General features: G+C 37.9%; 2 protein-coding genes across 2 annotated transcripts; both read right to left on the bottom strand.

Annotated features, from left to right (window-relative positions):
• Positions 1-2,733: 2,733 nt before the first annotated feature.
• myorg (myogenesis regulating glycosidase) lies at positions 2,734-10,175 on the bottom strand. Its single transcript, XM_082140724.1, has 3 exons — positions 10,068-10,175; positions 7,096-7,592; positions 2,734-6,551 (listed from the first exon to the last, which is right to left on the bottom strand). The coding sequence occupies exons 2-3, from the start codon at positions 7,356-7,358 to the stop codon at positions 4,757-4,759; spliced, it is 2,058 nt and encodes a 685-aa protein (XP_081996850.1). The 5' UTR covers positions 7,359-7,592; positions 10,068-10,175; the 3' UTR covers positions 2,734-4,756.
• Positions 10,176-16,018: 5,843 nt separating this feature from the next.
• LOC309477162 (BOS complex subunit ncln) lies at positions 16,019-26,679 on the bottom strand. The gene is made up of 16 exons (XM_082140319.1): positions 26,424-26,679; positions 24,742-24,925; positions 23,580-23,770; positions 23,261-23,405; positions 22,389-22,486; positions 22,206-22,283; positions 21,000-21,103; positions 20,741-20,829; positions 19,782-19,921; positions 19,492-19,670; positions 18,825-18,912; positions 18,660-18,698; positions 18,204-18,376; positions 17,867-17,920; positions 16,802-16,880; positions 16,019-16,672 (listed from the first exon to the last, which is right to left on the bottom strand). Exons 2-16 carry the CDS (start codon positions 24,923-24,925, stop codon positions 16,616-16,618), a joined length of 1,698 nt encoding a protein of 565 aa, XP_081996445.1. The 5' UTR covers positions 26,424-26,679; the 3' UTR covers positions 16,019-16,615.
• Positions 26,680-26,772: the final 93 nt, after the last annotated feature.

Raw genomic sequence — 26,772 nt, 5'->3', positions numbered from 1 at the left:
TTGATTTCTGAGGAATGGAATACAGACAGCTAATCGATATGAGTGTGTGTCTTCTGCAGGCCGTGAGTGCAAATCAATGTCGGGGAGGCGTCATTGACAGGCAAAGTAAACCTGTTCTAAAGCACAGTTCGTGGTTACCGCCAACATTTTAGAAGGGGCACATGTTGTCAAAATCAATTTGGTTAAAAACACGAACACTCACATTCACAACAAATTGCTTATTTTAAGCATTGGACCTTTGATTTAGATCTAACAGATCAAGGGGTTAGATCAGTTTCAACATTTAACGAGACTTTCATCAAAATATAGGCTATCTGTGTTGCGCATGAGGGTGAGATATGAAGTAAATCATGATAGAAATGTAATTATTGGGTGAACTATCACTTCAAGTAAACGTTCATGCTGTTAAATACTATTTTACTTTTGTAATGTGCATTTCAAAGGGAAATGGAATATTCAATGCAAGATGATGCAGGGCGGGACTTAATTTTATCCTGAGGCATCATGCACCTGTTTTTTTTAGGGGGCAGCACTGGTTCTCCTGGTTCACCTGGAGCCCTAGGCAAGACAAGACGTGACCAGAAGATAAAAATACTTTATTAACTTGGCAGTTCTTAAAATGAGTCTTTAGTGGGGTTGTATACTGGTAGTTTTTGTTTAGCAGAAAATTATAAGCGGAAGGTGCGACTCGATTGGACTGAGCTCATTTAAATATGTAAATGTTCGATTTGCATGTCTGTTTTTTTAAACATTCATGCAACTTAAAGGGATAGTTCACCCAAAAATGTAAATTTTGTCATCACTTACTCACCTTCGAGTTTTGTTGACTCACCCAGTCTTTTGTTTTTTTTAAGTTGAACACAAAAGAAATTATTTTAAAGAATGTTGGTAATTGAACAGTTGACGGCACCCATTACTTCCATAGCAGGAAAAAAATACTATGGAAGTCAGTGGCTACCTTCAACTGTCTGGTTAACAACATTCTTCAAAATATCTTCTTTTGTGTTCAACAGAAGAAAGAAACTCATGCAGGTTTGAAAACACATGAGGGTGAGTAAGTGATGACAATTTTAATTTTTGGGTGAACTATCCCTATAATTATCAAGATATTTTTTTTGGATGCTGCATTTAAAATCAACATGGTTTTACAAAAATCTGAGGGGTCAAGTAGGTTTTTTTTTTTTTTTTATCCATCAGATATCGATTGAAGTGTGATTAGTAGTCTCAAATGTATTGGAGATGGGGAAAATAAGATGAGAGGAAAAATTATATTTTAAAGCGTTTGCGTTCTCTCACAAATGTTTTGCATTCCCCTGAGTTCTTTGCAAGTGAACAGTTTCTCTGATGAACGCAAAATGTTTGCAAGAGAACACATAATGAGTGAATTTCTTTCCTTATATTCTTTTCCTTCACCATGTCCCTTTAGGGGCTTTGTACAAATGATAGGTAGTCGGAGCAGAAAGATTAAAAGAAATAAGAGTGCATGGAGACGTCAACTGTAAAGGAAACTTGCTTCAGAGGAGGAGCAAGTTATTATATTTTGATGACATTATGAAGACAAAATGTTTCTTCTTTGCACCAATGTATCGTGCACATCAAATCCAGAAAATAAAAAAAGACAGCTTCTTTTATAATTATATGTTGATTCAACTTTATGAAATATGTTTAAGTATTCATTGCATTATCTAATATATATATATATATATATATAAGCATAACAGAAAAAAAAACCTCTAAATTCTTTTAATGTGGTATTGTGTTGTAAGTCTCGTCCAACGAATGGGCCAAACAGATTACTGTCAGGGCACCCTTGGTCTTTGCCCTTTCCTGCTCATCAAATCACTACTCAACCTCTGTCCCAAACTCAACTAAATGATTTATTGATCCAGGGCAACCTCCATATAACCTGTAAATTACCTCAACACTGTGTCATTATCTACCAATGATGAGCAGGGCCCAAAAAACCAAGAAGATGCCTCTCAGGAGAGACTTCTTTCAATGCCGGACCAAAGTCTGATTCAAACTTTGATCAGGCTTAACCTGCTTTGCAATAATTACTATTCCTGTGAGAGACTAGAGGAGGCTGGAGGTTCAATGAATCCATGGACCCATGACCGCCCTGCCTGAAAGCCTCGTTTGAACTTAGCGAAGAGATGCGGCCCAATCCGCCAGTAAAGAAAATGAAATGGAGACTAGGCAAACCGGCACTCATACTGCTCCGTAACCTGTGGACTCCGCAACTAACTAGATCTAAATGATCAGTCACCGTCTTATGTTTATCATGGCACACGCATATACGTGCAATTAAAAGACATACTGAAGCATGTATGAAGATTTACATGTCACAAAAAAATTCTAATAAAACATCTTGCACTTGATTATACTTGGAAACATTATAATTTGAGTGACAAAGTCAACAAAACCATGCCATAAACGTTATTAACTTTTTCATTTACTGTCCACAAATTAGAAACACGATGGAAATCCATACTAAGATACACAGAGGGCTGAGGATAGCAGAACTAACTGCATAACACCAAATAAACTAAACTAATAACCACTGGAAAGACGAGCCAAAATGTTATCGTATCAGTGCCAGAATCCATGTGCTGATAGTCCAGCAACACTATCAAATGGGAAAATAGTGAACTGAATAGAGTGGGTGGTACAATTTGTGGGGCAGTACAATTAATGCAGAGGAGAAAGTACAATTAATAACTCATAACTCTTGAGAGAGGTCAAAAGTTTAATGGTACCATTTTACTTCAATATCAGCCTAATTATATTCAGAAAAAAATACTGAAATAAAAGTACAGGATTTTCTTGTCATGCCAACACACTTCACAAGCTTTAAGTGGAGGACTAGAAAAGCAGGTGAACACTGCCCTCCTGTGACACTCTGGAGAACAATTCTTTCAGGGCAGCTGGTCAAAAAATTTAAAATATTAGAGATGATTACATTTAGCATGTCTTTACCAGGACATATGAAACTCAAAATAAAATGTCAATTCTGCCCAGTCATGCCTGAAACACACATGCCTGAACTCAAATAAGCACTGGTTTAAACAAAACAAATGTATATGTACAAAATGAATAAATAATTTAATTCACTAACATGTTTTCAAATCAAATAAAATGTTAGTGTATTAGTCACACACACACACACAGTCTCTGAGATGTACAAACAAAGCATCTTTGCTTCTGGAAATGTATATGTTCATACAATCGTTTTTTACTACAAAAACTAAAGAAAAAAAAAAGCATGAAATTCCAGTCTGATGAAAGCTGACAGTGGTTTTGCTCTGGTGAGTTTCTGTAACATCAGCAGTCTACAGTCTGACTGGGTCAACCAGGGGCCCACACTGTCAGGGGTCTATCAACAAGATGTCCTCAGGGTAGAATCCACAAGAACATAGTCCCAGCGAAGAAAATTAGCCAAAACAGAAGACATCTCTCTACAAGTAAGTTATTAAAATACCATGAAGCAACACTCTAAACTGTTATTTGAGGTACTCAAGTTCTGGAAAGGCAGCTGCCACATGTCTACGTACTCTGCAGCTTCTTTTAGATCAGACACATTGCTTGAAAGATTCATCGTTTCACCAGTGTGTATGAGTGCGCTTTTGCAGTTGTGTGGGAAGAGCTAAAAATAAGCTTGAAGGTCGTAGATTAGAGAAAGCTTGCAGTGCGAGTCGATTGCCGGCATGCTGGAAGAGCGTTAAACAAACACAACAAACACAAAGGTGACCCTTGCGCAGCAAAAAATATAATCTGATAAAGATTAACTGACTAAGCTAATAGCATTGTGCCATTATTGCAAAACAAAAAATTGTCAGCACAAAATAATCAGAACAAGATGAGCAGCACACTTTCAATTTAATATAAACAGGAAAACTAACTTCTGTATATTATGCGGCAGGAAACTTTTGTGTAAATGTGGCAGTAATGGAGTAATGCTTGACCAAGGCCTGTTGGTGATGTATTTGGCACTACATGATGAAATAGTAGAGCAAAAAAAAAGACTGCTGACCATTTCCAAAGCAGCCACAGACACCCATTACTCATACATAATTCTAATGTGATTATTAGTATGGCAGATTATGTGCAAAAAAATCATGCACAGCCTAAGTTTACTGTAGTGTATGTAATATATATATATATATATATATATATATATATATATATATATAAAGCCATACATTAATGTTATATATGCATTTGCAAAATCATACATTTCAGAGAAATCAATTGATTCGCTCTGCAGACAACATTAGAAAGTAATTCAAAGTACGCCTTGTAAGATGAAGGCTTTTGTGCATAAGTTTCCCTTTTTAAAAATGCAATTGAGAGAACATGAAGCATACATTGTGCAAAATTACCTGTCACAGCCCCTCAATAAATCCTTAACATCCTTAAAATTGGTTCATATTTGGCCACATGCATATCAATGCTTCATTCCTTTAAGGTTTTGTGCCGGTCTTTTGAAGACATTCACTGTTTAAATGCAAGGCACGTATTAAGACATTAGCCTCAGATATGTAATGCATGTTTAACTAATGGTGCTTAACGATCATATCCAAGCTGATGAAGAATCATAAATGTGCAACTGGGACCTTGCTTCTTAAATTGTCCTCTTTTACACTGTAGAATTTAAACCCTGGAAATATAACTTTAGCTAATTCCCTGAAAAGAAAAATCAACTTCAAACACTTTAAATGGAAGACATGCTCGAAACTCCAGATGCTTCCCATAAGTCTCACTGAACCCATTCAAAGTAAGCAATTTCATCAAGATCAACTGGATAATCTGTTAGATGTATTGGCTCTTTGTTGTCATATCGTTCTCCTTTGTAACTTTTCCAGCGTCCGGCTGGTAAGTAGATATCCCTTTCTTGCTTGCCCGGCTCCAGGACTGGTGCCACCATCAGGTCATCTCCTATCAGAAACTGTGAGTCAACTCTATAAGCCGTTTCATCACTGGTGGCAATCCACCATAATGGGCGAATGATGGGGTCCCCGGTGTCCAGAACTTCTCCAGCCAGTTCTATGACCCTGGGAGCCACAAGTGTCTCGTGTAGCTCAGTGAACTTTTGAGCGATAGCCACCACCTCATCATCGTACTCCCATGGAGGAATGGAGAACTGCATGGAGGGCATGAAAGCAGACAGCTCCAGCCACCGAATATATAGCTCACGGTCTGGTAGCTTGCCGTTTCCATCTGTACGGTTAGGATAGGCATTGCCTCCAATCATGTCTGGCAAGATGAACTGGTAGCCCAGGATGCTGATGGTGAGGACGGTTGGGATCAGGGACTTCAGGCCAAGTTCGTAGCCCCACACGGAGTCCCGGTCGATCGGACGGAAGAAACAGGAGATGTTCTGAGAGCCGTAGCCAGACCGGAGCTCAGCACGCTCGTTGAAAGGGATGGCCATTTCGGTGTAGCGGCGAGTGAAGGTGCTTGGGTCAGGGAGGTGGGCTCGGGTTCTGAACTGCCAGGGCAAGTAGTTGGTCTCGCCTGCATCCAACTTGAAGGAGGAAATGGCGTATTTGTGGCGTAAAGAGCGAAGCTGTGCCGTGAACCAGTTGCGAGCTTCTGGATTGGTAAAATCTAGGATTCCACCAATGCCATTCCACCACTTAACCAAGGCAGGAAGTTGGCCTGTCGGCTCCATCACGAACAGGCCTTTCTGTACGCATGTCCCAAAATTAGCCGAATCATAATTCACAAAGGGATGTGTCCACAGGGATACTAGGATGCCATCTGCCTTGAGCTTTTGAAACATGGCAGAAGCATTTGGGAACTTGTGTGTGTCAAACTCAAACTCCCCATACTGACTGGAGTAACGATCATCAAGTTCTAAGTGGCTACAGTTAAAACCATATTTGCGTATGTTCGCTGCATAAGTTAAAAACTTTTCCTGTGTGATGTTAGTCTTGTGTAAAGCCCAGGTCGACCATATTGGGTGCCGGAACATTTCTTTGGCGGGAACTTTGTTAGGTTTGGGGAAGTATCGGCGAACCATGACCTTGTGGATGGAGGTCACATCTGGGCCCACGCAGACTCTGTAACTAAGTTCAGCATAGGGAGGTCTTCCAGGTGCAGGTTTGTACGGACTGTCCTGATACCGTGCCTGGAAGTACATGGTTTTCTCTGTATCATTCCAGCCCAGGTGGAAAGGCACAGAGTCATTGATCTTAATGGCAGTTGCATTGGATGAGAGCCAGTAGCGTTCCAGGATGCCACCAAAGTCATTGCGATTGGAGTACACGTCACTGGTGACAAAAGGTTTGGGTGCCTGCTGACCCGAGATGGCAATAGGCCAATGCTGAACCGCAGTCTCAGCACCACCATACCAGTATGATTCATTGTAGGACATGGCATGTTCCACTGGCCGATCCGACTCCAACTCTTCCCAACGCACACGGTAACACACCACTGTCTCCTTTGGCTTCACTGTCATAATGAAGAAGTTCACCTTGCCAGCAAACGAACGAGAGCAGCGAAGGATCACATCCTCCTTTGAGCAGGAGTCGAGATCAAGTGTACCAGACCTGAAATCAGCAAGCATAAATACATTTCCTTTAGGTTTATATTGGTCACGTTATAAAAAAAAAAAAGAGCTACTGAATTTAGTTATCAATAAACTGATTCACAACTGGTTATACAGATTGTACAGTGACGACCCAAAATAAAATAAATCATTTATCATACAAAATACCAACAAAAAGTCCCTAAAACAGTTATGCATTATTTGTATAAATGTATTGTTTGTATTTGATCAATGACATGTTATTATTATTTTATTTTTTAAAATCTATTGGAACATGTTTGTTTTGAGTCATAAACATTTTTCAAACCCATATGAAACCAGCAGGAATGCCGTGTCAACTTGGCACACGTGTTTTAAATTATTATTATTTTTTAAACATAATGGACACTCTTAAATACATGTCAATGACCTATTTTACTTGTGTCTGCTATCAGAACATTTTGGGTCACAACCCACCAGTTGAACCACTGGACTACAATATTTCTTTCTGTGAAGATTTTTTATGGTATCAGAAGAATATAAGCACCATGTCCATGCATACTGACCTGAAGCCCATCTTCAAGACAATCCCCCCAGCCTGGTTGCGGATGAGAAAGCCATCCTTATTGAGATCAAGCAATTCTGTCTTCAGCAGGTCGGCTTTACGTAGGGAGGCAATATAGTAACACCAAGCAGTCACTGCTGCAATCACTAGAACCACACCAATAACTCCAGCCCCGACCAGAGGCCGACTGTCCTTGTTCATCTTCTTGATGGGCACGCCATCCGTGATCGTTCCTCCTGCGCCTCCTGGTACTACTTGGTACATTCTGAGTCTTAGTTTTTTATTAATTCAGTTAAAACGTTTGTATAGATGAAGTTTAGTTGATAACCTCAAGGCTTAAATGTAATATGCACTAAAATAGATATCATTTGGTAGACTTATGTGAGAAACTGAAGCGGAGATAATCAAAGTGGATATCTTGCTAAATATGTGCAAAATGAAGTCTTGCATCCATTTTTCCTTGTAGCATTTTCCTCTTGTTCTTTATCCTTTATGAGCCTGGGGGGGGGGGAGGAGTGGCAAAGAGTGTCAATGTAAAAGGTTGAAACAAAGTCCAAACAGAAATCTACTTGTCATGCAGATGTAGGAATCACAGTACAAACTCCAGTATTAAGTATTCAGAAAACACTATAGTTTTAGCTTTGATATCGCCCTGAATTGGTCTATTGGGAGGTAAAGGCATAAACAAAAGCAGTTTATTCATGCTGCCAAGGTTTCTCGCTGTGGCAGTGTGTGAATTGACAGCACCAGAGGACAACACAAGGGCCTCCGGGTCTGCAGTATGCAACGCCACACCTGCAGAATTTTGAGACTGGCTAAGTGCCACCAGACACACTTGGTTCAAATGAAAAGCACAGTTAACGGACAATGTTTTCTACTGAGGAAAGACCTAGAAGAGCTGAACTGCTAATTCAGATGGTCTCGCATTCTGTTTTTGAGGGATATGTACAACACACTAATAAAGCGCAACAGTGACTGCACTCTTTTTCAGGGGCCTTCATTCTGGAAGCGTCTCATTTTGTCAATAGTCACTAAATTGAATTAAATCAACGATATGAATCACAACATTTGAGAAATAAAAAGGTTGTACTTCTAATCATAAAATTATATACTTATCCCATGAAGCACTGTGAATGATGAAGCCAAATCAAATCACAAATAAATAATGGTACAATATTAAGTTATTCTCTATAAATTATTGATAATAAATATAATGCATTATATATTTGAAGTTTATATAGTTGTGTGAGGGTGTAAGGAGACTGACTCAATGTTTTTTGCAATGATTTATGGAAGTGGGCTGTCACTTTTGAGCCTTTTGCTATGAACATTTCCATGGTAAGATTAACTTTAAGCTAACACAAGCTTTTTATGATTGTGGGTAGCAGGGGTGTGCAGGCCCAATGAAACGGAAGTAGTGTCAGATATTTTCTTCCATATTGTGACGTACATCTGATTATCAAAAAAGAAAAAATGTGGGACAGGGACTTGGTGCTCTGTATCGGATGTTGATTGGATTTTGGTATGTGGGCATTGCAATAAAAAGTGGAGTCAGATGAACGTGTGTTTGCAGGGGCACGGGTTTGGCGGACTAAGTCCTGCGTACTTCACCAGAAAGAAGTTGCAGAGAACTGCACCAAAAGAAGCAGTTATAGCATTTTAATTAAAAATTACATGAAAGAATCATGCACAATAACATCTATACGATGCAAATATCATAAATTTTGCATTTCTAATTTAAAATCAACAAGTAGGTTGCCTAGGGGCTAGTATAACTAGAATGACTAGTGGCTAGACTAGTATAAGCTGTGGAAACAATGTTTTAATGGGAATGAAATTGAAAGATGTGACAGCACAAAATGTAATATCAACACTAATAAAATATAATTGAAAAATATTCTCTAAATTAAATTGAAAAATTCATATGATTATACAGAATTATAATCATGGTAGGTCGGTCTTGCAAAGTGTACACGTTGTTGTAAATCGAATTATTTTTGGAGAAAATTGTAGCTTGATTTTTGCTTCTAGAATGAACTGTTCTGCTCTGTTCAGAACTGCTGATTATGCACGTGTTCACTGGTAACAAGAGGCATGTGATTCTCTGACAACAGTCATTTCAGTTATTCCCTAAATGAAAGAAGATCTTGCAAAAGATCTTTCTTGACTGAAAAAAAACAACAGTGGATATTTGACAACAAATAGAAATGTTTAACAAGGATACTTTGTCAGGCAAATGATTAAATGTAGGCTAATGGTTAAACACCGCTGAATTGTACAGTGTTATCTTGACAAGAAAACATTGGAGGGATGAAGCAATCGTGTACTCTCACACAGCACTCAAACAACATTTTTCTTATTCAGAACATGCGGCAACATGCGGCTTAAAAAAACGGGTTCTTCGATCTCTTTGCACCCCTTAATTTATTCCAAATAGACACTCAAACAGGGCACTGAATGTACATACATGGACAAATGGGTCAGAGAGAGTTGTATGAGGTTGTATAAGTCAACTTTAACTAAAATAGCCACAGCACTAGAAACAACAATAATAATATTGGCTGAGCTGTTAAAGATATTTGCATGCTCGTTTTAATAACTCAGGAAATATGAGAGCTAGCACGCAGAAATTACATAGGTCAAAGTGTAACAAGTTCTAAGACATAGTAGTAGCCACTACAACCACATTGAAATAGGTCTAAAACTCCTTAAATGGTAACATTATTATAGGAAAACGGCAAAAATAAAATTAATAATAATAATAATAATAAAATAAAACGTTTTAACAAAACAGTTCGGTATTTTATCACATAAAGGGGTACATGTGAAACAACAACACAACCAATGGTCGATTTATCAGGCAAAGGGGTGTCGACTCTAAAACACACGCAGGACCTAAATTCGTCGGGTGACAGGACGGATTTGCTATTTAAATGCCTAAACATTTCTAGTTACATGATATAGCACACTTACCAGCTTGAGTACTGTAGGTTTCGTGTGCTGTTTCCTTTCACGAACGATTCAAGACGCTGAACTCCGTGTCTTGTTATGGGAGGAGTTTATTGGGCGACTCGCTGTTCACACAAACTCTGCAACTCTGGGAAATTGAGTTTTACTCCGCGAGTGAGAAAGTGTGAATATTGTGGTTTGCTTTTGTCTGGCTGTCAGACGCTGAACATAGAAGATAGTTGTTTGTGGGGAAAAACAAACCACTCACAATTTGTGAGTGTTTGTTTTTATTAGTCTACTATAGAAAACAACGCGTACCTGTTTTCTGTCAATCTCTTACAAAAAAACTACAAAACAAATCCCGCCAAATACCAGTTAGGCTACTACAACTACTAGGCTATTTTAAAATTAAAACACTGCTTTATATTAATATGTGGATCATCCTTTGATTTGCATAGGGTGTACAAATATTTTGCCAATTTTATGAAAAAGAGTTTTCTACCACTTATTAGCTAGAACTGTCCCAAAAAAAACCTAAAGACTAAAAAAATCTTGACTGATCCATGGCTAACTCAAGAAACGGCTCATTACTTTAATACTAAAACTTACCATTCTACATATTTATTTAAAAAAGACTCACAGCACTTGCCTATTGTTGGCTTGATCGCTTCTATTGCTCACCTCACTTGTAAGTCGCTTTAGATAAAAGTGTCTTAGACATAGACTTCTTTATTGTCATTGTAACAGAGTCACAACGAAATTCTCTGTGACCCAATCCAGTTTGCTGCATATAAAAACAACAATTCCGACAAACATTAAAATGGCAAACAACACATTTCAATGAATTAATCAAATTATATATGTCTGCTAAATGATTAAAGTTTAAGCTTGAATTGTCGAATTTACATTGTAAACTATGGTTACCGTGGTAATGTTTGTAAAGCAAAAATAACACACTTAGTGGGCACATCATAAACGTAGTTTATTTGTCATGGTAATGCACAACATCCAAAAATACATTTTACAGTCATTTGAATGAAGTTGCACCCAAGCATATTTTACCAGGCAGGATCTCCAAACACGTAACATACCTCAATAATACACTGTAAAATGGCATTATCAAACTGAGAGAGAGATAAAAACATTATAAAAAATGCACAAACACTGGCTTTTAGTAGTGCTTAGCTTCGGAAACAAACTCTGGGTGGATGATGTAGTGTCCAACTTTATATGGCTTCACCACATGGAAACAGCTGTGTCCTTCACTGCAAACCAAAACATCTAGATTTAAGAAGGATAATCTCAGACATTCAAATGCATTGACAACTGAGCCATGTTTATGCTGAAACACATTTACAGCTTAGCAGAATGAAAGATTAAATTACAATTTTCAAGATTACATTGAATTATATGTCTGAAAGATCAGGCCTATATCAGATCAGTGTGTGTGTGTGTGTGTGTGTGTGCGTCACGTGTACATATATATATATATTTAATTGGGAATAAAATACCTGCAATCAGCAGTGGACTTTGAGCGTGGTCTTCTGTGATGATGGGTAACCTGGTGTTTGAAGGGTTTTAAAGATGGCATGATGTCCATCTGTTGGTTCCAAGCCGATCTGATACGATCTGTGTCTGAATATTTCCTGAATACAAAGAAGAAATTACCCTGAGCCATATGCAAGATATGAAGATAACTTATTTGAGGACAAAATCATAGCATGATCAGTTCAGAAATTGATAGTATATTCAGAGAAAACACACATATCAGGAATGCAATGCATTGGATTGCATTTTACTTTTAAAGACACACTGCTGCGATACAGGGTAATATCTTGTTTATTCAGATGCATAAAGTAAATAGCATTCAAGTTAAACTAAAACTATTTATGCAATGCCCATGCATATGAAATATGATTGCAAAAGTTTTACCCTTGTGTGTTTGTTGCATGAGCAAAGTTGGTTTGTTGTGGTTTGAGAAGCCAGGCAGCAGGTGGCAGTGTACAAACTGCAGAGGAGACCTCAGGTGGTTTGGAGTCACTTTGCGATGAGCTCTGCATCGTTGGTTGGTGTCCTGTCTGTTCATCTTGAGGGCAATCATAATAGTTTTTCAGTTATATTATATGCAAATATATTGTATATATTAGTCTGAAGCTGGTGCTGTGCAACTGATATACTACACTGATTTGCTCAACCTCAGCTGACACAGAAATGCATTGGTATACCTGGATACTGGATAGATATGTGTCTGACTGGAGGTAGAAAAGAGGTTGGAGGAGCCGTCATCTGAAAGTGTTTCCTTGAGCCATATCCCGTCTGCAGCATTCTTGGCATCAGGAAGTCCTGGGTGGCAAAGGGATTCAGAAACCAATCCTAAGTGGCACTTAATAGCCTGTAACACTGATCCCGAAGAGGTTAGATTGTTTTGCTATAACATAGTGAGAGTCGATCCCAACCTCTGATCCCCGTTCAGTGGTTTGGAAACAGTGTAATCAGAGCCTCCTGTACAAAGCCCCCTACATGTAGATTGTTTTGCAGAATCAAGCGGCTACAATGTTCCCAGGCCTGGTGAATTATTAATGATTTGTCAGGTCAGTTAATTGAAAAATGTTGGCTGTTGTTTACAGCACATTTCTTACCTCAATACTGCATTTGAACCCAATTGTTTTGCTCATTCAGCTAAAACATGTCATTCACACGTCAGCAATAACACAATGCAAATCACGAGAATGCAAACAAACACCACACAAAATCCATATAAAATTCAAGTAAATAATTAATGTAGCACACCAGTGCTTGATTCTCAATTTTCTTGTGGTTAGAGACTTAACAAAAAAAGGTGTAAATGCTTATCACACATATCTGATATATCTAACCCCTAAAATCTGAATTTAAAGATTTATTACTTTTAATGCAGACATTAAACTGATCAAAAGTGTCCGTAAAGACAGTTCCGGAGCTCCAAATCAGCATATTATTAACTAACTAACTATATTAGAAGCAAGGGCGTAGGTTTGGCCTCAGCTTTGGTGGGGACATCGCCCTCCCCCTCCCCCTGGAATGAGTTTTCTATATGTAATTAAATAATGAACAAATGAATAAAATACACACGTATCATAGTATGCATTCAACACAACAAATCCATTATTATTATCTATTATTATTATTATTATCCATGATTACAGTATTCCATTAATACTAAAATTGTCTCTACTATTCTATATCAAATTCTATTGATATATTCTATTCTTAAATATTAAATTCTTAGGCTACACTCACTCACAAATACATTACATAAATAGAATGTAGAAACGAAAAATGTCTCAGATCCACTGTTTATGTTGACAGCAAGATTCTAAGTTAAGGTCAGCTAATTAACATTCAGTGACTTGCTAACGTAGCATTCTATCATGATAGCGTGACTTCTATGAGTCTATCAGTGTGCACAGCCTAATCAATACTCTTAACCTTAGTTGAAAGATTGCTGCTGCTAGGTTTAACTGTAACAACATGGTAACACATACTATCACCAATCAATACTATTTTCCACAGTAGAATCTGCATTTGAAAGCCTGGTCAGTCACTACTACTGCTAGTTTATTTGTGTGGCTAGTTATTTTGCCTACTTACACTCTGCTTTATGAAAAAGCTTCGTATGTCCCCTTTCTTCTTCTTGGGTGGCATAGCTGATCTATCTACAAAGTACAAAAAGTGGCAAAAAACGGAATATTAAAATGTTTTACTCTGGCCTTTGTATGTGGCAGAGAGACAGCCCTGGTAACTTACCGTCGGCGTCGTTGACGCGCGCGCGCACACACACACACACACACACACACCACCCGCTCGCTGCCAGTGCAAGCACAAAAGTAGTCCCGGCCCGCGCGTGTAGCCTGTCAGATACACCGCCGCCAATCAAATTACGGCGTTTCTTGTACTGTCGTTGTTTTGGCCGTTGGAATCGATCCAAATAGCAGCGCAAAGATCCAAATAGCAGTTCAAAGGAGCTTGCTAAATATTGGTGGGGACAAATTTGTCATCTCAAAATATTGATTGGGACTAGTACCTAGCGTCCCCCCCTAAACCTACGCCCATGATTAGAAGGATCATGTGACACTCTGGAAACAGACTGCTGAAAATTCAGGTTCATCATCACAGAAATAAAAACATTTTTAAAATATATTAAAATAGAAAACTTTTAAATTGTAATAATATTTCTCAAAATCACTGTTTTTACTGCATTTTTGATCAGATAAATGCAGCAATGGTGAGCAAAAGTCACTTCTTTCAAAAACACTAAAAAAGTATGATTTTTTTTTCCTGACTTGGCAAATAAAAATACCACTGAAAAGTTTTAAAATAAGACCATAGAAGAAATGTTCATTTATGCTGGCGATCGCGCTATAATTGTCCAGGAAGCTCTTACCGGCCGTGGATGAGGATTGTTCCTGCGATATGCAGAGGACGGCCTGGGCCGGGTGGGTTTGACCCGAGCTGGGTAACTGAACTCCTCTGAGTAGGTGCTGCTGAAGTGTAGCTGAGGACCCATTTCCTCTGTGTACAGTAAGAGTGTGTCTGCAACTCCTTGACTGCTGTCAACCAGACCTCACCCCCTCCCTCTCTTCAGCACCTCTGCTCTTGTGTGCTCATGCATCTCTTCCATACCCTAAATCCTTTCATCTTTCCATGAAAAGTCAAATAAGTTGCCTCAAAAGAGAACTTTTTGTCATCGTTTACTCATACTCTATAGGTTTGAAACTACATAAAGTTGAGTTAACAAAATGTATCACTCTGCCCCTTTTCTATCTACACATTTTGGATGTCACTGGATTGCTTTGAGATCAGACTAAAGGTTACAATCGGTTAAAATTGTAGTACATACAAAGCACATCTGAAGCCATCTTTTGGGATGTTATTCTGGTATTCTGGCCCGGTTCTGTATTAGACGCTCCACTGAAGAGAGAAAAAGAGAGCTGGCAATTGGATAATCTGCATAGGCATCCGTCCGTCACCAGGATTGAGCTGCCATTGTTTTCATTTCCCCCTCGGCCAGTGATCAATAATTCAAGCCTTAGATCCTGTGTGTCTTTTGTGGCCCCTGTTCAGCTGGGCCAAACTGAGAGTTAAACAGGTGAGGAGAGATCTGTTTATCAGACTGGACAAATGCCCGAAATAAGAGCTGGAAAGAATAGGGGCAGAGTGATACTTTTAGTACTGATAAGAATAAAAATAACTATCTACAGAATTTATCATTTATTTATCATTTCGTACATTAAGCTAAAAATAATATTGTGATTTAAAATAGCTGTTTTCTATTTCAAAATATTTAAAAACATTTAAAAGCTGTATTACTCCATCATTACTCCAGTCTTCAGTGTCACATGATCCTTCAGAAATCAGTCTAATATACTCATTATCAGTGTTGCAAACAGTTGTGCTGCTTAATATTTGTTGTGGAAACCGTGATAAATGTATTATTTGATGAATAGAAAGTTTGTTTTGAAAAATTCGTTTGAATTAGAAATCTTTCGTAACTTTTGTAAAATGACTTAAATTTGAACATTACTACATTTTCCTTTCTCTGTGAATGAATCATACCACTATGCCATAACTTCAGAATGCTAATGTTCTGACATTAGAAAATAACTCTATGATACATTAAGGCAATCTGCTCGTCATTGTAGCTACAATATTGTGGATGACAGTAATTAATGTGTAATCCTATATGAATGAAAGGAATTCTTCATTCATAAGAGATAATGAAGACGGTCATCATTTAACTGAGCAAAACTGGCACTTATCCACAGTCCCTGTCAGCACCACAAAAAAAAAAAAATCCTCCTTGTCTGTGCCAACACAAGTAAATCAAATATGTCTTTCAGCGACCTATTATGCAAAGGACAGCTTTCAGGTTACTCAGATAGTTCCACAGGGAAAACGTTCCACTCATAATTATTAACACAAGATGGGTTTGAAGGGAGATTTCTGTCCAGGTCTACTTTTTAAATAATCACTCAAATGGAGATATAACCTAATTATATTTGTGTATCATTAAGCTCCAACTTACTTTTTGTTGTTTGTTTAACAAAACACAGTAATATTTATCTTTGAAACATTATCGACTGGTGTTCGTAATCTTCTCTCTCATATAGGTGTTCAGTGACCATAATTCCACTAGATGTAGGTGACCACATTCAACAGATCCGCTCACTCTTACTTGGCGTCAGGTTCCTTTTTAAAGTGACTCATGATTTATCCATGAGTTCCGTTCTATTCCAGACATATCGCATTTGCATGGGGCAATCTAATTTAGTCAGTGTAAACATAAAGTATAGTTCCAGAAGGATTCCAGAAAGTAGCTGATTTTAAAAGAGAGGGGTGATCTTTAATGAAAAAAAAATGAAAAAAAAATGAAAAAGAATCCTGGCAAGGGAATTATTAAACACAAGGTAGCCACTTTAAATTCAAGTTTTCAAGTTTTCAAGTTTTCAGTCCTCACAGGAATACACTGGCCATGCTGTAGACTTCTCTGCACTGGTTCTTTGATGTGTCTAGTCCAGTTTATTGGTGCTTGTTTATTGGTGCTTGGCTTTCATGGTTGCTTTCAGTTTTGTGTAGATGATCCCAAAGTTCTGCAAACAAAAAGCAATGATCAAAACAAATGAGGGAAACCTCTGGGATTACAGATTGAGATTACTGATAGATATTCAGTTCTAGCCAACCTCAGGTCTCTAGTTTGGTATGCATTACCCACGGCTCACCTGGATTGCGTAATAGACTATTCCAAGGTATCCAGCTATACAGCCACCCAAAAACAGGTCAAAGGCGGCTGGCTTCACCCTAAAAAAAAGAAAAACAGTTATAAAAAATTAAGGATCGGTGTTAAAAAGGAAACTTACTGAAAACATTTTCGCTTACTAAAATTAAAACTACTGTTACTGGAATTTTCCCCCCCAAATGACTCCAAACCTTACTAAAATAAAAATGAAAAATTACCACAAATTAATTTTAGTTTTAGTTTTTAATACTTAGTGTATTATTAAACTAAAATTAATAAATAAATAAAAATAATACACTGAAAGTAGAAAACTGAAAATACTAAAACTTAATTAACCAATTGTAAACTATTATACTCCTGGTTCTGAATCCAAGGGATTTAAGGTCTATTTTAACACTTTTTACAGGGATTTAAACACTATTTACTTTATTAATATACATTTATGCACAGCGTCTGAAATCGAAAACTTCCCTACTGTATAGAATACGAAAAACAGGACGCCTAAAGTGTAGTATGTCTGAATACATAGTATTCAATAAATAGAAGGCGAAAAGTCCCTGAATGACCTACTTCCGCCGAGATTCTGAAGTGTGCATTCGATGGACACTTTACTGTCCCATGAGGCCACGGGAGAGGATTTATGAATGGCAGTGAAGCGACGCAACTGACACTGGTTGGTCACGAGGCAGTAACAGTATAGAACATACTTTTTTAACGGTCGTGAAGTAAGTTTAAATTCAATTGTAGTACTCAGACGGTATACAATTTCAGACGCACCGACAATTGGTGCAAATTGCATCTGTAATTTTGGTATTTATAATCTTTCATTAAAAAGTAGTGACTTCCGCTCCACCTTTGATGTTTCAACCTCTCCCCTGCAACCATCTTTCATTTACAGACCATCAATTCTCAATGGATAAAATGCATCCATTCCTCTTTTTCTAGCTGAATATAACATTTCATTTGGAAATGCATCACATCTCTAAATTGAAAAGGGTTGTTTCATCACAAGACCAATCACAACCAACCAATCACAAGACTTACTCACCTGTACATCATCATTGGTTGGCTCATTTGATCAAAGAACGTGATTTCAGGATCCCTATAAAAGTCAGACAAAACAAGCTTACTATGTCTGTATCTACTAGTGTGTGTGTGTGTGTTTGGGTGGGTGTGAGCTGTAGTTTTGCTTTTTGCAGAAAGTGTGTCGGTAAACACTGTTTGAACTTTTTTGCTACTGGCAAAATCAAAATATGAATTCTGGCTCTGTGAGTGTATGCGTATTTGCAACTCTAGTGCAATATGCATCTGTAAACCTGCTACAGAAGTCTTGTGAAGTCTTGCTTCAGGCCATTGATGAGGTGAAATATTGTGTCTGTGTGTACCTTCTGTCCAGGTGGAACGTGTGTCTATGGACCTGCTTTAGATAGTGTTTGAACTCCTGCTCCAGGCTGCTGATCAGGAGCAGTTGTCCTGGTTCTCTGTCCAGCAACTGGACGGCTCGGGGAACGGACGTCATCATGCTCATCAATGAAGACAAATGGCTGTCTTGAATATCCTACATAGCACATAAAGGTTACTTGATGAACTTCAATTTTGGGACAACCGCTGAAAATTCAGCTTTGCCTTTACAGGAACAAATTTCACTTTAAAATATGTCAAACTGTTATTTTAAATAGTAATAATTCTGACAGTTTTCACTGTATTTTGACCATATAAATGCAGCTTTGGTGAGCATAAGAGACTCATTTCAAACTTCCAAAGTTTTAAATGGTAGTGTATCGAAATTGTACCAATACAAGCCTGATAAAATAAAAAACAGAGCAGAAAAAAATTATTACCAAACTGCCCTTGAAAACCTGCATGTCCTTAGCAGAGCCCTACAGCACAAAAAATATGATATATATTAATGAAAAGTGGAAACAAAGACAAAAGTGGTCTGTATGTGCTTTCAAGGTTGCCGTGAACATTTAAATTTGGCGAGACCCTCCAAACGTTTGCCTCACCTTGTCTGAAAGATTGTACATGAATCTTGCCAAGGACTCAGCAACTATAACGGCGTTCCGCTTGAGCTTCCTGATGTCCACCTGTGCCCTAAATATACAAGAAAAACTGTGAGATGAGAAATGGTGCATCTGTCATTTTAAAATGTAGTCTGAAATGTCTGCTTTAACAGAGTTGCATTTCATGTAGTCCAAAACAATTGGATAGGAAACTTGGTTTACACTGGTTTCAAGGATAACAAATTATTTAAAGGTCCTGAAAGAGATTGTTTTTGTGGAATGGTACTGGAAAATACTCATCTAACCTGACAGATGTCACTGACAAAAAGTGACTGCAGGCCACACTCAGAAACTTTGTTCAGCCAATCAGAAGACTTTGAGGCTCTTTCCACCTGTCAATTATTTTGCACATTCAAAAGGCAGCCAATATATGGGAAGCAGGAAGCTGAGTGGTAGCTGAAGTGAATCATTCAGGTTTACAACATATTCAGCTTCATAAGCAGGTGTCGGTTTTTAGTTTGTTGTGCAAGAAGCTGTGAGTTTCTTTGTGGGGTGGTTTTTGAAAAGAGTGGACGTGGCTAATTCACTGGGTCCATCTGGCAGACGTTCCAGAATGGGATTTGCTTACAGAACTTTAACTTTGGAAAAAAATTTGGTAGATTTTTCTCACATGGTGTCCAGGATAGATCCTCTCAGCTCTGATTTTGGGTTCTCAATATGCGACAGAGTGAATCCTGGGATATGTTTCATCCCATAGCGCTCATGCTCCCAAGCCACGTTGGTCTCCTGCAGGTTGATCTTCTTATGGACTGTTCCAAATCTCACCCAGGGGAACCTGGCAGAGATTATCTGTAAACACAGAAAGGGAAAAGATGTACAAGAGGGTCAATTGCCAATCACCAAAGTTTTTTTTTCATTGAACATAGACTGACTTCCACTTCATGCATAATTCAACTCAACCTGCTCTAGCTGCTGAATGAAGCTGTACTGAGGCGTTCCAGGCTTAGGTGGCCGTGAAACGTGTAGGAAAAGCTCATCTCCGGTGCCAAGAGAGTCCAGACATATAACGAATGCCACATTGTCATGCAAAAGGCTGGATTCTGCATAGAGTTATAAAAAAATGAATGCCGTCAAGATTCTTCTGTTTAAATACCTCTTGCTTGGATTGACAATACTGACAATAGTGTGATATTATCAGGCAATAGTTATGATGGCAAACTGAATAAGATATCATTTTATTCCTTGTCATAAAGGAAACATAAAAACTTTTTGAAATCAGATTCAAGAAACAAAAATTAAAATATATGTTAGGTCAAATTCTCACTATTGACTAGTTTCTTATTAGCATGCATATTACTAGAATATTGGCTGTTTTTAGTACTTATAAAGCACATATTAATGCCTTATTCTGCATGACCATATTCTACATCCCTTTAATCCTACCCAATCCCTAAACTTAACAACTACATTACTAACTATTAATAAGCAGTAGGAGTTTCTTGAGGCAAAAGTTGTAGTTAACAGTGAGAACTGGACCCTAATCTAAAGTGTGACTATACTGTATATCATGTTTTACAGTATGAAGGCTCATACTTTTTACACTCTTAAAAATAAAGATTCCAAAAGTTTTTTGTTTTTTTTTCACAGCAATACCATAGAAGAACCGTTTTAGGTTCTCCAATAAATCAGTGAACAGTTCTTAAAATAACCATTTTCTTCTTAATGTGAAGAATATTTTATATAATCTGATTCACAACCATTTTCTACTATAAAGAAATGTTTGTGCTAAGGAAAGTTTCCATGGATGTTAAAGGTTCTTCATAAAACCATAGATGCCAATAAATAATCTTTATTTTTAAGAGTTTTGATCGGAGAGTAAAATGTGTGTAAAGAATACATATTGGCATTAAATTGCTTACCTGCATGGTCCATATTTTCCTCCAGCCAACGCTTGGTGCCAAGGAAATTATATTTACCACCACCAGTCAGGGAGAATAAGAGGTGGTATCTAAAAGATTATGGAAATGTGATGCAAAATTGAAATGCATAAAAGATAAAAAGAATGAAAATGAATCAGTTCATCTACACATCTATAAGCTATTGTGTTACTGTTGCCCGTTTTTAAATAATTTTCCTAACACAAATATTTTTAGGTGGTAAAATACAGAATGAACTAACGGAGCCTGGTTTCGTGGATCACTGTAGAGGTGATGAAAGAGTCGAACCAGCTCGAGAAGAATGGTGACACCACTGCCATTAGAATCCGCACCATACGCCAGCCCCTACAGCACACATACACAAATCACTCACACATACAATTTCATAATACACACTAAGATGGGTAAATAAATGCCCTTCAGTAAACACAATTTCAAAATTATCCCTATTCTTTTGGCCAAAGGAGAGATAAAGTATCAATGATATGCTAAGCATACAGCCAAGTACATTGTTTTCAATGTATAAAGCGCCAATGGAAGTGATCTGCCAGGTGGTGACTGTAAAACTCATTACCAGTGGGAACATTTTACCATCTGAACCCCGTAAAACACTGTGGTAATGAAATGCTTTGCTGTGATTACAAGATTACCACAGCATCATTACAGGTACATAACTCAAAAGTGTAGGTCTTTATCAAAACATAAATTTAATTATGGGAATCAAATGGAATTTAACAATCCATATTTCAATTCTGGTTCCTGTTGAAGATTCTTTTTCCTTAGTGGCTCCATTAACATTTGAAGGTGTGATTACACAAATGTTATCATTTTTTTGAGATTCTCAAACTAATTATTCTTACGAGCCTGTACTTTTTAGCAAATCAAAAACATTTCCGTAGCTCAAACAGTAGAGCATGGTGCTAGCAATGCCAAGGTGATGGGTTTGATTCCCACGGATGGGAATGGGTTCTTATGAACGGGTTCTTTTTAGTGAATCAAACACTTGACTTAAAAAATTATTAAGTTTCCGGCTCATAAGATTTATTATTTTGGGAATTGGACTGGTTGTGGTGCATGTTTTTGATTCACTGGCACCACTTTTACATAATGAAAAGAGATTTGGAAGTTCTGAATTACAAGTTACAACCACTTGTCAGTTCCCAACACAATAATTCAATACAATTTTCATTGGTGGGGCTTTGAGATGCCGGTTATATGAATATGTTAATTTCTGACCGAAGTGTTTGAGTAAAGGTCAGTTCCCACAGCAAGTGAACCATGCCAATTGACAACATGCATAAATCATTCGGAATCATGTTTGAGGGGAGTGTGATGTATTATGTGACCAAAAAATGATTAATCATATATTAATATACACTGAAAAAAGGTTCCTTCGATCTTGATCTCCCAGTGTATATGTGTGTGGACATTAATGAGGGTGACTTACGGGAGCAAGACCAAACGTGTCATAATGGGCAGTAATTACAATGGTGGGTGGGTCTTCTCCAGCTCCAGGAAGTACTCCCTTGAAATGAAGCAATAAATCCACTTGACTGACAGGTTTAATTATAGCTGAACACTTTTACGTTGTACAGAAAAGGATAGAGTTGTTGTGTGTGGCCATTCTCACCTCTAAAGTAATGATGGTGGTATCAGTAATAGGCTTGATGGGTGAGTTGTTGCTCACTAATATTTGGAAGGCGGTGGCGGTGATGATACTACGGAGAACTGAGAAAGAGAGAAAGTTGATTCACATGGCTTAAAATTTACAGTAAATCCGCTTTCATCAATATTTACAAATAGCAATTAGTACATGCAAAAATATTTAGGCCTACATTTTTTTTACGATTTATGTATTTGAATTGCGTATAAATTCCATTTATTTGGATTACACCGTTTTAACCTAACTAATAAAGTACCTTAACTTCATTGAAAGTCTTTGGGATGTGTAGATTTTACAGAGTACTCGACTCTTGCATAGTCAATAAAAGATCTTGAACAGAAATTGGAAATAAATGTTGTGATGTTATTTCCATCAAGAGGTGCAACAATTTTTGGTCAAGATCTTGTATTGGCAATGCAAGAGTCGAGCACTCTGTAAAGTCTCCTCCAGCACATCCCAAAGACTTTCTATGAATTTAAGGTCTGGACTCAGAGGTGCCAATTCATGTGTGGAAATGATTCTTCATGCTCCCTCCCAACCATTCTTTCACAATTTGAGCTTGATGAATCTTGGCTTTGACATCATGGAATATGGCCGCGATGTGTCTTCCTACATGGTTGTTTAAGAAATGAAAAGCTACACAGTCCATCAGTTAGGGTTAGAAGAACTGTTTCAATAATGATCCAGTCATAGACTCTTAAGTATTTGCCTATTTAAATCCAAACATTGACTTTTTCTTTTTGGCCAGGCAGTGTACATTTGAATGTCTTCAGCTTTTTACAGCCGGAAGGTTATTTAGTCATTTTTATGTCTGCTGGCACTCTGCAGTTCCCTCTCACCTCTCACTAGCACAGAAGCAGACTTTGTTGCTGCAGCCTGACTGACTTCTTCATACATATAGAGCAGCTGGTCATCCTCTGGGACCACATACACGGGCATGAGGGTCTCCTTCTGCAGGACCTGAGATTCCGCCACCATGAAGCCCTAGAGATGGTTGGGGAAATGTTCTGACCTTTAGCTAACCAGGTTGGGGAATTGAGGGGTATCTAATGTAATCTGCTTCCTTCGCTAATCACAAATAACCTACAGTTACTGGAAGAAACAATGAATCAGCAGTTATATATCAAGCGTAATTGTGCAAAAATGTTCCTGAATGACCTGCACTATATCCTCTGGTACAGACGAGAGATTTTGGGGTAGCAGTATCAAAACCGCTGCTGCATTCTGATTTTTGGCCTCTAAGTAGCGCTCTGTGGTGAAATCAGGCAGCTTCATGATCACACAGCGGCGAGTCAGAATCGTGTCCGCAGCCGATCGAGCCTCTGCCACCACAATAGCTCCACGGCAACCTGAGGGTCAAAGGTCAGAGTCTAAATGTCATGATCACCTTTGATATAGTGACATGAGTGTGTGCATTCTTAATTAAATCAGAAAAAGAGAATTTCCATTGGTGCGTTTCAAGTCTCACTACATCAGTAAGGAATTCAGAATTCAAGTCAAATTCTGTGGTATGGCATCTTTTTTAAGTGTCTCTATTATGCTTTTTCAGATATTACAGTGTTATATACATGTTTGTGAATGTTTAAGGTTTGCAAAGTTTAAAGATCAAAGTGCATGACTTTAAAAGTTATTGTCTCCCAAAAGAAAGAACCGATTCTGAACTACCTGAAATGAGTCATCAGTAATTCCAGTGTTACTTCCTGCACAAACCTATGTAGGTTTGTAACAAATTTGCATAATGCCAGCCTATGGTCTACATTGGATGCCCGCCAAAAACATCTACTTTGACCCACCCTTAAACAATAGTTGTAGCTGAGGCCTTAAAGAGTGTGGTTTGTGTTGTCGAGAAAATGCTGTTTTCTGCGCTGCAAAATCAAATCCACTTTGCATGCACTTCCAAAGGATGAGAATTTAGGCTCAAATTGATACAGTAAAACCAACACAATCGTTACTGTTCGTATCACTGTGTATCAAGTGCTGAGGAACCCTCAACTAGGCTTGGCCGTCTAACCAATCAGAGCAAAAGGAGATGATGCTGCAATGTATATTATGAGAAAATTAAAGTTGTTTGACCTTGGATGCATGTAAACCTACTGAAGGAGGCCAAAACATAATTAGGAACCTTTAAAAAGCATAGTAGGGGAAATTTAAAAGGATATCAAGGCTATGTTTGAAATGCCTGTTTCCCATAATGCATTGTGCTTGACTTGTAGACTTAAAAGAATAGTTCACGGCATGTTTGGAATGGCTTGAGTGTAAGTAAATGATAATAGAATTTTCATTTTTTGGTGAACTATCCTTTTAAACTGTTGTGTGTTACCATGTTTGTCCTGATGTAAGTTGTATTGCTGCATCCTGTAGGCGTTGAACCCATAGGAGGATGCTGCGGGCAGGGCAGATGCATGTAGGAGATGCACTGACAGCAGCAGCAGTGCCGCCACTTTAAAGGTTCTGAGAGTCATGTTGATACCCCACATCTGAGTTCGCCCAAAGAACCAACACATCTATTGAAAAATGCAAGATGGAATATTAAAAACAACAATAAACCTTTTTTTTCCCCCAAGTGTGTGAACACAAAGACATTACAGGAGGTCCATAGACACATTTATAATGAAAAAATATATATAAAAATGACTAATACACTCTCAAAAATAAAGGTTCCCAAAGGGGGGTTTCCACACCGGTGCCATAGAAGAATCTTCTTGGTTCTCCAAAGAAACTTTCAATGAACAGATTTTAGAAGAACGCCGTTACGTTTTTACCAGTGTTTAGAACCTTTTGTGCAATCGAAAGTTTCCAATGGATGTTAAAGGTTCTCCATAGGTCAGCAATACAGTACGAGAGGCTGTGCTATAGCGTCGTGCCTGAACCCCCTTCAGATGTCACTTGTTCATGATATAGCTCAAACATTGAGTAGGCTACTGTATCGTTTTTATAAAACGGTTATCATACAATAGCCTACCATTAAAGCCAAAAAAATCATGTATAATGCAACTTTCATGAAGTAAAATCACTGAAAGGCTTCCTTCCGCTGGAAAAAATAGCGGTTAAAAATAGTCCCTGACCAGCAACAGAATTACATTGACAAAGACTGTCTTTATGAGTGAGTCACTCAGTAGCGAAGATTTTTTTTTTAATTGAAAGGACTTAAACTTGTTGTGAACACGGAACAACTGACAAATGCTTTGACTAGCGCTGTCAGTGTCATGGCACGGGAAAACCTCTTAACTGTTAAAAGGACAAGATGTAGCCTAGCAGCAGGCATTAAAACTGATATTTTTTTATGAACACATAGGACTGACCTGAAGGAAAATCCTACATCTGAATGCAGGTAATACACTCCATCACTCAATCTCTCTCACACAATACTCCTACTGCATAATACCGTATAAGCTTCAATAAACAAACAATATAAATTGAGAACAAACCGTTTACTCGGTCATAGCCGTGTTTTATTGTGAATAAAAAACACTGACCAGTCAGAATCAAGGACTAGAAATAGCAGTTTTCTAAATGCCAATAAATAACCTTTATTTTTAAGATTGTAACTAACGTTACTTGAAAAAACTTTAACGTGTAAAACAAATTAAACTGTAACACAATTAATTTTTTAGATAAGCTATATAAATGAAAATTATTTTATACTGGTAGTCCATGGGTCGGCTGTGAGTCTGAAAAAGTATTTGGGCCTTTACAATATAATCAGCCATATAAAGATTGCAATACTGTAGGCCTACATCTAACAGCAAAAGGCCAGTTTTCACAAAAAGAAGCAATACATTATGCATGTTATCACTTATGCAATCATGCAGAATATGGACACAACATAATGAACAATAACAGTATTTGCTGAATATCAACGCCACCTTTGCACTTGAGATTTGCTGTCATGTGTAAACCTTAATCAAAAGCACAACAGATGTACCAGAACTAGAAAATTAGATATTAGCAGAATAAAGGCCCAAGCTACCAAACACGGTCCTAGTTGAGATTGTAACTCACCCTATGTCCACGTTAGATCTTCCGCAGTGTGAAAAAACGTTCCGTCTTGTGGTTTGAGCTAGATGTGGTGTCCAAAGCATGGCCGGGGACAAGGCTTAGAGAGGCCCTCAGGTAAGCCTAGTGTACCATATGGCCCAGACGGGATAAAGATAAGATTATCAGTCCTCCCCTCCAATCCCAGATAACCTACAACACTTCCAAACCTCTCTTCCCAGTTGTTACAATATATTCTGTATGTCACTTAAGTCTAAACCCCAAAATTGGAAGAAATATGGCCAAATACAGGGGGGAAAAGCCAGTCAAAATATTCACAGATCTACTCATTATTTTATATATATATATATATATA

This window comes from Leuciscus leuciscus, assembly GCF_965113295.1.
Source record: "Leuciscus leuciscus genome assembly, chromosome: 16".
Classification (NCBI taxonomy): Eukaryota; Metazoa; Chordata; class Actinopteri; order Cypriniformes; family Leuciscidae; genus Leuciscus; species Leuciscus leuciscus.
Note: the sequence above shows the minus strand (reverse complement) of the source record. Positions and strands in the feature narration are given on the sequence as shown.

Coding starts and splice junctions, on each gene's coding strand:
- myorg (XM_082140724.1), bottom strand. CDS start 7,358: ATGTACCAAGTAGTACCAGGAGGCGCAGGAGGAACGATCACGGATGGC. Junction 6,552..7,095: donor GTCTTGAAGATGGGCTTCAG/GTCAGTATGCAT, acceptor TGCTGATTTCAG/GTCTGGTACACTTGATCTCG.
- LOC309477162 (XM_082140319.1), bottom strand. CDS start 24,925: ATGTGTTGGTTCTTTGGGCGAACTCAGATGTGGGGTATCAACATGACT. Junction 19,671..19,781: donor TCATTCAGCAGCTAGAGCAG/GTTGAGTTGAAT, acceptor CTGTGTTTACAG/ATAATCTCTGCCAGGTTCCC. Junction 17,921..18,203: donor ACGTTCCACCTGGACAGAAG/GTACACACAGAC, acceptor TGACTTTTATAG/GGATCCTGAAATCACGTTCT.